Below are 13,652 nucleotides of genomic sequence, written 5' to 3'. Positions count from 1 at the left end.
ATCACTTTGTGGAGGGTTTGGTGGGGGGGGGGCGGTGGTTGGGGGAGAGAGGATGGGAGACGGGGGTGGGGGGGGAGGGTAGTGGAGGAGGGGAGGGGGAGGGGGGGGAAACAAAAGACGTGAAGTCCCGTCCTGGCAGGAAGCAGATGGTTGTCAGGGTTTCCAAACACAGTGGGATCTCAGGGGTGGGGATTTACTGGGTTGCTCATTGAGCTTGGATGAAATATTCTTGCTTCTGCTTGCCCACAGGTAGTGCAGTAAAAGGCACTTAAGCTTATGGAATCAGCTCTTTCACCTGCTGGGTTTCCTGTGGCCAGAGAAACTATGGCTAACGATAGAATCACTTAAAATTAAGAGTCATATTAAATATTTAAATAATTGGAGCAGATTGGTTGCCTCATCCATCGCAACCCAAAATTGCCCCCAATTTTTAACTTTTTAACCTCCCACTTGACCCCCAAAGTCCAGCCATTTTGACAGGGGAGGGATAGATGTTAAAGGTCCCAGAATAGAGACTAAAAAGTCCTGAAGAGAAATGGAGATCAGGGATTTCATTGCATGCACAAAAGTGAGCAGGGGAATACTTTAATTTAAAAAATAAAGCCAGAATTAAAACTTTTATCCAGAACATGTATTTACTCAATTTATAACAAGAAAATGTAATTGAAACAATTTTCTCCTTTAATTTGATATGAAAAGTATAAAAAGGTATTAGATTTAGGCAACTAGAGAATTAAGTACAACAATATACAAGCAGTCAACTATTTACAGATGCATGTTCATTGGAAACAATATAGGAAAAAGAGAAGGAACAGTAGCGTAATCCCTTTAGAAGGAGACTATGCACACAGGATATTAGCAATCTATAGCAATATGAGTTAGTAGTCCTTTCGTATTAAAAATGCACAATGCTCAAATTCAAAAATTAATAACCAAGTGCAAGTGTATTTTGTGGATCCCGCTTTACAAAAGTCAGAGCACAGCATACCTCAGGTACTGCTATACATTAATAGTTTAGCTGAATATCAGGTGTATAAATTGGCTATTGAGCTCCTCAACCTTGTACCTGCCATTCAGTTAGATCATGTCTAGTCTTTACCTCAACTTCATGAACCACTTTTCTTCCATATCCTTTACCCCCTTGCTTAACATTCCAGTTGACCCAGCATCCAGTGCTTGGGCATTGAGTTCCAGATTTCAGCTATCTGGTGTGAAAATGTGCTACCAGAATTCACTCCTATATAGCCTAGCTCTAATTTCAGGAGTATGCCTTCTTGTTTGCCCTATCCCATGTACAGGCAGAGTCAGGGAGGGAGAGGAGGAGCTCAGCTGTTGGGGCATGGTGTGAGATCTCAGAGAACCAGGGGATGTGAAGGTACCATTGCACGTAACTGCAATATCACTTTAGCATTTTTATATTCCATTTCCCACCTGGCAGCCAGCCAAATTGACAGCTATCGGGCAGGGAAAGCCGGTGGGAAGAGGCCAGAGCTGGGGACCATCCAGCCCAGTGCCCAGTAATTGCTAAAGGTCAAAAGGTTGGTGGTGGGGTTGGAGTCTGGCAAAGAGGAGGAGAAGATCAGAGGTTCAGGGTGGAGTGGGGTTCACAACCCAACAAGCAGGAGGGAGGGAAAGATCAGAGACTGTGAGGAGTGGCTGATCGCAGCACCAAGTGTTAGAGAGATCAGCAGAAGGTTACCTTGAGGGGATGGGGAAAAAAACACCCCTGCTCCTCCCGGTGTCTCAGGAGATATTTAGAGAACACCTACATTCTGTAGCCACTTTCTCCAAACTTTGTTAAGCTGCCTGGTTTTCTAGACCTTGGGAAACCTGGCTGGAAACCCTCAAATATAAAATCAGGCCCCCAGATGCACTATGGGAGGCTGATTTAAACATTATACTGTCTCCAAGACAGGACACAGGCACGGCCTGCAACTCACTAGAGTAATAATTTCAATTGATCCAGCATCCACAACCTTTTGGGAAGCAAGTTTGAGATTTCCTGTACTCTGAAAAGTGGTTACTGATTTCTCTCCCAAATGGCCTAAGCGCGTTCTGGATTTACACATTAGAAGAAATAATTTCCCTAAGCATTTAAAATACATCCATTAAATCACCCTCAACTTCCTAAACTCAGGCATACAAACCCAGATTTATGCAACATAAGAATTTAACTCTTTTGGTTGTGGTATCATCTGATTCATGTGTACAGCATTCCTTCCAAGGCCTTGAAGGGGGAGATTGGCCTTTCCCTAAGAGGAAATAATATTCAATGCGCATAATATATGCATGTACACATCATCTATACCACATGCTAATGCATACCTGCTTCAAACCAGATTGCTGAACAGGAAGTTATGCAAAGAGATTTAAAAAAGCAACATCTACTGCATGAAGTAGTAATTGTGTTTTAAATGTGGAAAAAGAACACGAGCTAGCTTTATTAAGACCAGCTGTGCTCAAATATAAGATTCACTTGGAACCAAGCGTTTGTGATTTATTTGGTTCACAATCCCTTGATGGTGCATTACTTATAGACCATGGATACTTAGGCCCAGATTTTCATTCTCAAGTCAGGTTATTTCCCAGCTTTGTTATCCCACCTCCTGACTGGCAGTGCCTACCTATGCTATTTTCATGGCGGAGATGAGCCTAAGTCAAGGACGCTGCTTGTGGAAGCAAGCCCCAGGCAGCAATGAAGGTAGGCAGATACTGAGGCAGGTAGATTAGAAGGCACACCTCAGTTCACTGGGACATCTTCCCATTCTGTACAAATGTTAGGGATTCTAGCCCTCACTCCTTATCCCCTCAAGCTCACCGACCACCATCCATGCCCCCTTTATCCAACCCCATGCCAACTCATCCAGTATCCACTATGGACTGAACTTATGAACCATATAAACCATTGGTTGGGAAGTCTTTTAATATGCTCATGAAATTTTCAAGATAAACAAACAGCCATCCAAAAAGCTCTTCAAAAAAAACTTAATCTTATTAACTGCTCAAAAAAAGGCAGTCAAAACAAAGTTCATAGTCCCCTTGACAGCTGTGTCAACCCCTACTGAGCTGAATCCATGAGTTGGTTTGGGAGTTCAGCCAAGCATTCATAATGAGATTTCATTGCAGAGCTGTGTCAACAAAGCCTCCAGAGCTGAATATGTCAAAGCCTTTGAAGTAGTGGAACAGATGGCCATCGGTTGCACTGCTTCAAAGGCTGAACTGTCAAAGAAAAAAATCATGGGAAAATGTGATGCATTAAACCTTAATCTAAATGCTGTTGAGTGCAGAAGAGAACTTTATCCACTGGATGAAGTACTCTAATGCATCTAACACTTGCACAGTGTGGTTAATTTATGGTCATTTACCTTTTCGAAACAAAGCCCCATGACTGTAATAAAATATATTTAAATGTATCAAATGCCATTACATTATGACAGTAAAATTGTCAACACCTTTTGAACATACCTGTTAAAAGGTTCATGACTGCAGGCTAGGGTTCCTGAGGGTTCACTACTCCAAGTTGCCATGAATTACATTGCCTACCATGGAGATTATTGGGGGATGTAAAAGGCCCATCCACAAGGCAGTAGGGAAGGGTGAGATGGTTGTTTGTCGGCTTATGACACACGCCCTTAAAAATCCCACATGATAGGGATTGCAGAGTCAGGTCCCACCCACTAATTTTAAATGCCACCTGCCTCCATTCTGGCACTGACAAAGGGATAAAAATCCAGCCCTTTGTGCACGTTGCTCTGTAATCATGAGATGCTATAGCATTGCTGTTGCACCATTGCACATCCCTAATTGTCCTAGAGTTGGTGGAGGGCCACCTGCTTACATATGACTGAGTGGTTTTCTAGGCCATATCAGAGGACAGTTATGAGTCAGCCACTTTTCTACGGGTCTGAAGTCACATACGGGCCAGATCAGGTAAAAATGGAAGATTTTCTTCCTTAGGGAACATTAGTGAGTCATTTATTTTTATTGCCTTCATGAGAGTGAAAGAACAATAACTTTTATGACCATATCAGTCATAAATGACAAGATCTTCTGGATGACTTAATTCCGTTAAACTTCATTTAGCTGTGACATTTAATTAATCTGGGTTTATTTTTAAGGTGGAAGATTAATGGATATACCTGTCTTTCCTTCTAATTCTTTCTAGTTTTTTTTTTAGCACTGTGTATGATTAAGGGTGCAGCAGTGTGGAGGTCATGTTACTAGATTCAAATCTACTCTATTCAGAAAATGAGATCAGATCCCTGCCTGGCAGTTTGAGAATTTGAATTCAATTTAAAAAGTCAAAATATAAAAGCAGCAAAAATTTCATAAAACCCAATTCATGGATGCCCTTAGAAAACAAACACTGCTTTCCTTACATGGTCTGTATCTGACTCCAATCCTCCAACAACATGGTTGGAACATAATTGCTGTCCAAAGTGGCCTAGCCACCCAGACAATTGCATCAAACTCAAAACAACCAGGATGGTGCTGACCTCAGTAGTCAATATTTTTTTTAAGAAGCACAGAGAATCCAAAATAAAGTTCCACATTTTTGCCTAATCCATTCTGTGGTAGCTTCACTAGTGCTACATAAATTCAGAGAATGACTGTTCCTGAGGTTTTCTTTCCCTTATTGAGAGAGGTGCCAGGTCTTCACTTGATGCTTCCCCACAGGCTTATAGCTGAAATTAATGGTTCATAATATGCATTTTCCTCAGCCTTTACCTTGCACTCCATTCCTATCCATAGCCACACACAATAGTAGATTCCATCAGTTTGTTCACATTGCAATCTATGCAATTTTGAACCTTCGTTGGATCCACCTGACATGTTATTAGTTAGTCGATGAATCCCAGAATGGCTGGTGGATCAGCGCTTCAGTTGCCTAATGACACGCTGTAGAAACACTTCAGTTATACTTCACCAATCTATTTATACTTCTCATTATGCACGTTACAAGCTGTAGCTGGTTGGCATTTGATGCTTCTGATTTTAGCACCTGCGTAACTTCTCTGAAACTGCTTAAAGCTGAAGTCGTTAATGGACCTACCACCTCCCTCCACCCCAACCCACTCTACACATCTATAAACCTGTTCCATGATTTTGTCTTGTAACTTGTGTGTATTTAATCAAAGGGCACAAATAAATCATGTTAAACAGACATCTTCACAAGAAAGCCACTTAGTCAAGAAAAAGAAAACAATTTTTGACAAACATCCTAGCTCCCTGTTCAGCAACAAAGATTTTTAAAGACATTCAAAGAGAAAACTCAGACCAAATTGAAACAGTTCCCTTAATCCAAGCACAATATTGAAATTTTTAATTTTGGTTGTACCCAAAAGGCAGAACTGGGTCAAATAGTACTGCAATTTGTTACATAATGCTTTAAGCCAATATCAAAATGCACCCTCTTTCTCAGGGAATACTTGTGTATGTGGGTAATGTAATCTGTCAGAATGACTAATCATGGCACTGCAATAAAAGTTGATATTCATTGGGGTACAGTGTTTTCAAATAGTATTTTGTCTGCCTAAGAACAGCAATTATGATCTGTTAAGACCACACACTTGCTTGACAAATTTGTGGAACAAGAAAGCTTTTAAATGAGAACACACAAAATACAAAATAACACTGCCATTTTCAAATCAGTTTCCATCATTATTTTCTTAAAGCTATTAATTAGCTACTGCACATAACATGCCAGATAATTAAATTCAGATTATAAAATGTTCATTCTAACTGCTGTTAATCGTCTCTCACAAATACCATCACGGATCAAGAACCTGGAAGGCATTCACATGTTGCCATTCACACCAACACCAAAAGCAGAAAAACTCAAAAGCTTGTGTTAAATTGAAATGTACACGGTATAAATAATGCAAGATGCTAGGCGTGATTTCCAGGCTGCAGTCTAATCTAAGAGTTTACTCAAGAGATTAGTTCACTGCTGAGTATGGTTTTGAATCATTGCTTACAGTAATTGCTGTACACTAAGATATTGATGATAAATGAGGTGGAGGAAAACTTAAGTCTTAATTTAGTAGACATCAAACTGATAGAAAAAGCATTAGCATTTACATGGAATGACTGTCAGCCTAGCTGTCATTTAAAACCCTGAATCAATAACAATTAGTTGTACTAATTAGTATTGCATGGGGATCCATCTTTGGTGAGATCCAGCCCTTCAAATCCAACAAAGGGTGTCAATGCGGTCTATTGTCACCAAGTATCACTGCTAGACACAGTTGTGCAGCACACATGGCTCCTCCTCTTGTAGCTCTGGACACGGATTACCGTTGTTGGCTGGATTCAGCCGGATATAGCGAGTGCGGCGCTTCACCCCCATCTCCGTACATTTCCCCATGCACAGGCCCCAGGAAGACCAGGTGGAAACCTCACAGTCCAAGGGGGTCTCTGCAATGAACATATCAATCAGTTGCAATTATTCGGTTTAGAAAATTTGCTGTTGCAAACAGAGGGAAAAAATAACTCCTACAAATTTTGATATGATATGCAACCAGCTTTGCTTCGAAAAATTATTTTAATTAATTACAAATATTAAACTACAAAGATTTTCATATGTATTACCCAAAGATTTCTCAAGCATTATGGATTGTGCTGAAGTCTTATGCAAGCAAATATGGTAGCCATTTCACACACAATCAAATCCCATGGATAAATATGGTTAATATGCTTTTGGTGATTTTGCCTGAGGGAGTAGTGTTGACCAAACCACCACTGCTCTTTGGATAATGCCATACTGTAGGATCTTTAAAGGCCACCTTAGCAGGTAGATAAAAGAGATAAAGCCTCTCATCCAAAGGACAGCATTTCTGACAATAGAGCATTCTTCTAAGCAGTTGTCTCAGCCTAGGGTTTTCGCTCAGTCATTCTATATTTTTCTTGTACCATTTTGTAATTTAAGAGTGTTATTTTGTCAAGTTGGTTTATGTTTAGTTGAGAGGAAATTTTATTTGGACTGTTATTAAATTCCCAGCAGCTGTAGAAGTGCAGAATTATTAGTGGTCTGTTTTACTATCTTGACCACAAGGTCGAGGATGAATAAAAAATAGTTCACAGTGGAGAAGGGACTAACTCTACCCTCTTGATTCATAATTCTATTTTGATAAATCTTATAAATAATACAATTTAGTTTAGAAGGTGAATTGGAGCTTGAGGTGTTGATGATTGCCCTCCTCCACAAAGGGTATGTGAAGCATGTTGCATGTAATTAATCCTGGATCATTGACAGATTAAAGAATTAAATTGATCAAGCAATAGTTGTTTGGAAAGGGAATTGAGAGTTAAGATATTAATCACTCTGCTTAATATTTGGAGAAGGAAAGAAAGCCCATGATTGAGACAGTCGAATATGGGCTTTTTTTAATTCTTTCATGGGATGTGGGCATCATTTGTTGCCCATCTCTAATTGCCTTTGAAATGAGTGGCTTGCTAGGCCCGCTTCAGAGGGTAGTTAAGTGCCAATCACATTGTTGAGGTTCTGGAGTCACATATAGGTCAGACCAGGTAAGGATGGCAGATTTCCTTCCCTAAAGGACATTAGTGAAGCAGATGGGTTTTATAACAATCCATGATAGTTTCATGGTCACCATTACTGAGAGTAATTTTATATTCCAAATGTATTAATTTAAATTCCATTAGCGGCCATAATGGGATTCAAACCCATGTCACCAGAGTATTAGCTTGGGCTTCTGCATTACTAGTTCAGTGACATTATCACTGTGCCATCATCTCTCCCTACTAACTGAAGAAGCAGCAGCCTTGATAGGTTAGATGATGTATCCTTCCAGGATTTTAAAAAAATATTGATTGTCTTTTTAAAAAGCCAAATAGGACCTGGATAAATAGTTGGCTAAAACTGTATATTAAAACCACAAGGATTAGTAAAGCTATGGCTAATTAAATCACAGACTGATGAAGCACTGAAGGAGGCCATTTGGATCATTATGTCTGTGCTTTTCGAAAGGCTTATTCAATATTAGTCCTATTCCAAGTTTGCTTAGAAATACCGTGGAAATCTACCAGAATGGAGTAATGTAGTCAAAAATAAGACTGTATTGTAAGTCTACTGACATGTAAATTTTAATGGGAAATAATCAAGTGTGTTATACAACTCACCTGACACAGTGTCATCTATTTCATTGCCCATGGGAATGAGATTGGACTGAGCTGGAAAAATCCCAATTAATCGGTTGTCCTTCTGCTTTGTCAGTAGCACTCTGGCTATCGGAGGGAGTTGTTTCAGTCTGGGATAGAAGAATGAGTTTGCAGGGTGGTTTGGTGAGCTTGACGTTATCTGAATGATGAAACATATACAATATGTAAGTCAATATGCAAGAGGTTTTTTTTTAGCTCCAAAGAAGAGTCATATGGACTCAATGTTAACTTTGCCTTTCTCTCCACAGATGCTGTCAGACCTGATGAGTTTTTCCAGCATCCACAGAATTTTGCCTTTATATTACAATATTTAAGTGTTTGATTAGTGGCAATTTTCTTGACCTATATTATAATTACCCAACACATCAATTTCTTTATACTTTACCTTTATACATGAATTGTATTTTTTTTTTCTGGTCTGTTACTACATTTCTTGGTGGCTTAGGTAAAATTGTCTTATGTATTAACACTAAATCATAACCTCTTTACCATCAGTTTAAACCAACACTTTCATGATTCACAGATGGATATTTGTAAACAAAAATAAACTGTACTCTGGTCAAAATTTCTCCCTTTGTATCCTACATAGAATACAGTGCCATTAGTATCCACAGCCCTCATCTCCTACAGGCCTGTGATGGGGTGCAGCACCGTAGGCACATGCTATCCCTTGTCTCCAATAAACACTAAACTGTGATAGATCCAGCTAGTGCTACAGATGTCTGCTGCCCCTCCTTTCCTAGGGACAAAACGGTGTTGGGAAACCTGCAGTCCTACTGTACCTCAAAGTGCTCTTTCCTCATTGACCCTTGACAGTGATTATCAGGTGTTTTTTTTAAATCATAAATGCATCACAGCCAAGATCAATCCTGTCATCAACACACATCACTATGTGGCCAACTTCAGCACCTGAACTACTATGCCAGCTAACTCAGAACATTCCAGGAAGCAAGCCTGCAACCTTCTTGTTCTGTAGCTCACCATATGCTCTATTTATCAACTAAACCACTGGTACATTTAGCAAGATAAACAGCATGGATATTTTTGACCAGAAATACTGGCAACACATTGAATTCATATTTAAGCAGCTATACTTTAATTTTTCACTATATTGTTACCTCAGTGATAGTCTCCTGGGGAATAGTAGCAAAATTTGGAGAAGAAAAGGTGAAACCGCTGTCTGTCCCAGCATCGTAAGGATAAAGATCTACAGACATTTGTTCTTTCCATTTATCTCCTTCACATAGATTAATACTGTCACCACCTACGAACCAATCTGGACTTGGTACAATACGAACTATAAAGGACATCTAGGAATAAGCACAAAGAATTTTGGTTAATTTGTGATAATGTGAGCAGAACAGAGCATCAGTTGGTTGGCAATGCACTACATGACGTTTCAATCATGCACAGTGATTATTTATGGATTTATTTCAAAGTTATACTCAGTAGCTACTTCCCATGCAGTAGAATAAGTAGTAAAGGGGAAATAAAAATGGCAGCAAGATATGATGGGTGAAAGTAAAATATAGCATTTTCTGTTTTTATTTACATTCAGTTCCTTCGTCATTCTCTCTTGTTTTTAAAAAAAAGCGTTTGTATTAGAAAGATGCTGGGTTTACTATCAGCCCCACAATGTACTTGCTGTGTATCAGTGTTGGAAAGATGCTGGGTCCACTAGCTGTCCTGGAGTGAATGTGCCAAATTCACTGAGGCTCACCACTAAGAAAACTGGCTTCCAGAGTTCCAGAAAGTTTGCTTCTGATTATCACTGACTGTGCCAGGGGCAGTGAACCTTTGGTTCCTGTTGCATTGACAACTTGTATTTGTATTTTCCCTTGCCCTGTCACTGCCCCACTTTGTTACTTTTATGTCATTTTATTCTCTGAATGTCTTTATTATGTTTGTGTTGCTGAACATCTCACTGAGATGTTCTTAACACAGTATCACAAACTTCCAGTTCACTGAAAGCATGTAGGTGCAGCAAGCAGTTAAGAAGGTAAATGGTATGTTGGCCTTCATTGCGAGAGGACTTGAGTACAAGAGCAAGGATGCCTTGCTGCAGGAGTACAGGGCCTGGTGAAACCACACCTGGAGTAGTGTGTGCAGTTTTGGTCTCCTTACCTAAGAAAGGATATACTTGCCATAGAGGGAGTGCAGCTAAGGTTCACCCAGCTGAATCCTGGATTGGCAAGATTGTGATATGAGGAGAGATTAGGCCAACTATGTCTGTATTCACTGGAGTTTAGAAGAATGAAAGGAGACCTCATTGAAACGTACAAAATTTTGACAGGGATGGACAGACTGAATGCAGGGATGATATTTCTTCTGGCTGGTGGTCTAGAACAAGGGGTCACCGACTCAGGATACAGGATAGACCATTTAGGACTGAGATGAGGAGAAACCTCTTCACTGAGAGGATGGTGAACCTATGGAATTCTCTACCACAGAAGGCTGTGGAGGTCAAATCACTGAATATATTTAAAGGAGGGGATAGATTTCTGGACTCTAAAGGTGTCAAGGGATATGGGGAGAGCGCGGGAGCATGGCATTGAGATGGAGGAACAGCCATGATCATATCAAACAGCAGAGCAGATTCGAAGGGCTGAATGACCTACTCCTGCTCCTATTTTCTATGTTTCCACAAAATAATTCAACCCATCATCTGTGTGAAAAAATTCAATATTCCCAGCTTGTGATTCCTACTTGCAATTCTCTTTTCCACCTTTATTTTGTTTCATTGCTTAATGGGGTTAGGCAGCATGTGTTTTGACTCAGATCATTCTAGCCTTGAGCAGATTGTTGCATGGACACCCCCTCACTCCTCCAGGAGCAGGCTGGGAGCTGGAGGCCGTATCATTGTGGGAAGGCATGGGATGGAGAGCACAGTGCTAAATTTTAAAATTCCATTTCCTTGCTGATTAAATTATTGTTGCCTCTTCATCCTACTGATGTCAAAAAACAAAGAAAAGTACAGCACAGGAATAGGCCCTTCGGCCCTCCAAGCCTGCGCCGATCATATTGTCTGTCAAACTGCATTCACACATATCCCCAGAGATTAAGTCAGGGCTGGCAAAGGTTAAACTCAGCCTTCCTTAGGCCAATTGAGTCTTTAAGGGCTTCAACCACCAACCCTCACACCCCCCTACAAATGGCAGGGGGAACCCATTTCACCAGAAATGCCCTGGTAGCCTGCCTGCAGCCTCAGTACATCTTTCCTTAGATACGGGGACCAAAACAGTTCACAGTTTTCTAGATGTGATCTCACGAGTGCCTTATACAGTTTTAGCAAAACTTCCCTATTTTTATACTCCATTCCCTTTGAAATAAAGGCAAACATTCCATTTGCCTTCCCTATTACCTACTGAACTTGTATGCTAGCTTTTTGGGATTAATGCACAAGGACTCCCAAATCCCTTTCTGCTGCAGCTTTCTGCAGTCTTTCTCCATCTAAATAATATTCAGCTCCTCTTCTGCCAAAGTGCATAACCTCATATTTTCCCACATTATATTCCATCTGCCAAGCTTTTGCTCACTCACTTAACCTGTCTAAATCCTTCTGTAGGGTCTTTGTGTCATCCTCACTGCTTGCCTCCCCACCTACTTTTGTGTCATCTGCAAATTTGACAATGGTAGATTCACTTCCCTTATCCAAGTTATTAATATATATTGTAAATAACTGTGGCCCCTGTACTGATCCCCATGGCACACCATTAGTTATAGGTTGCCATCTTGAAACTGCACCCTTTATCCCAACTCTGTTGTATATTAGTTAGCCAATCCTCTATCCATGCTAATATACTACCCGCAACACCAGGGGCTCCTATTTTAAGTAGTCTTATTTACAGTACCTCACTGAACTTCTTTTGGAAATCCAAATATATTACATCTACTGGTTCCCCTTTACCCTGCTCGTTACCACCTCAAAGAATTGTAATAAATTTTTCAAGCATGATACCCCCTTCATGAAGCCACGCTGACTCTGCTTGATTATGTTATGCATTTCTAAATGCTTTGCTATTACATCCTTTACAATAGAATAATATTTTCCCAATGACAGATGTTAAGCTAACTGACCTATCATTGGCTGCTTTTTGTCTCCCTTTTTGAATCAGGGTGTTACATTGGCAGTTTTCCAATCCGCTGGGATTTTTACAGAATCTAAGGATTTTTGGAAGTTTACCACCAGTGCATCCACTATCTCTGCAGCTAGTTCCTTTAATATCCTAGGACGCAACCCATCAGATCCAGGCGACTTATCGGCCTTTAGCCCCAATAGTTTCCCTAGTACATTTGTCCTAGTGATAGTCAGTGTATTTATTCCCCCACCCAGCTCCCCCCCCCCCCCGCCCCCCGACCTTTTGCCCCTTGAAATGCTCCATTTTTAACTGCTGTTGACTGGGTTTCCCTGGATGCGACAGGTAACAACTTTTATTTATACAGAATATTTAACGTATAAAACGGGCAGCCAGGTGCCAGGGCAGGCTGTTTAAAAACCTTCCTCAGTTCTCTGGAAATTTGTCTGTTGTTTGCTTATGTTTTAGGCCTGCTAGTCCTAACCTGTCATACCTAACCCCCATGCTGTCTCCATGCCAATTCATGCCCTGACCCAGCCCTCATGGTCCTTCATTCTTTCAATGCCAACTCATCCTCCACCATACCCCATGCCATCCATGCCAATTCATGGCATTTCTCTGCTCATTCATCCAGTATACAGTCTGTACAGAACTTACAAACCCTATGGTAACAATCGCATGTGTGGAACTGCTTAAAAAAAATAATTTTCTTTTTTAAAAAAGTGCTCTTGCTGCAACCCTTGTGGCCACCTGTGATCTGCTTCTGGGGGTAGTAGGCCCAACTCCATCTGTAGCTCCCCACCTCACGTAACAATAATTGGGTCTGATGAGGCACTATCTACTGAGATGGGTTTGCCAAGTTGGGAAAATTCCTGGCTTGACTAGCTGCCACAGTAGTGAAAATACAGCCCCTTGGGCAAGATGACCCAAATCTTCATCAAGAGGATGGTTTTAAGGAGCATCTTAAAGGAGGAAAGTAAGACAAAGAAGTGAAGGGAGTAAAGTACTGTGCAGATCTTGGGGCATAGGCAATTGAAGGCATAGCCACAAATGGTAGAACAATTAAAATCAGGGCTGTTCAAGATGCTAGAATTTGAAGAGCACAGATACCTGAGTTGCGGGATTGAAGGAAATTACAGAAATAGGTAGCAGTGCATCCATGGAAAGATTTGAAAACAAGGATGAGAATTTTAAAATCAATACATTTCTTGACTGAGAACCAATGTAGGCCAGCAAGCACAGGTCTGTTGGGGGAAAAGGGACTTGGTGTGGACTAAGACACAGGCAACAGAATTTTGGATGACTGTAATTTTATGGACAGTAAAATGTGGGAGACCAGCCAGGAGTGCATTGGAATAGTCAATTCTAGAGGCATCAGGAAGGCATATGGCATGC

At 40.6% G+C, this 13,652-nt stretch overlaps 1 protein-coding gene across 3 annotated transcripts in view; it reads right to left on the bottom strand.

The window, feature by feature from the left end:
- Positions 1-5,640: 5,640 nt before the first annotated feature.
- Positions 5,641-13,652, bottom strand: part of spon2b (spondin 2b, extracellular matrix protein) — a 35,482-nt gene continuing 27,470 nt past the window's right edge. For all 3 annotated transcript variants that reach the window (XM_041192008.1, XM_041192025.1, XM_041192015.1), the window contains exons 4-6: positions 9,300-9,491; positions 8,143-8,320; positions 5,641-6,417 (exon numbers count right to left, since the gene is read on the bottom strand). In XM_041192008.1, the coding sequence (XP_041047942.1) occupies positions 6,239-6,417; positions 8,143-8,320; positions 9,300-9,491 (549 nt within the window). In that variant the 3' untranslated portion in view covers positions 5,641-6,238. The remainder of the gene's footprint in view (positions 6,418-8,142; positions 8,321-9,299; positions 9,492-13,652) is intronic.

The sequence above is a fragment of the Carcharodon carcharias genome, chromosome 1, assembly GCF_017639515.1.
Source record: "Carcharodon carcharias isolate sCarCar2 chromosome 1, sCarCar2.pri, whole genome shotgun sequence".
Lineage (NCBI taxonomy): Eukaryota > Metazoa > Chordata > Chondrichthyes > Lamniformes > Lamnidae > Carcharodon > Carcharodon carcharias.
This window is presented reverse-complemented; position numbering and strand designations above follow the sequence as displayed.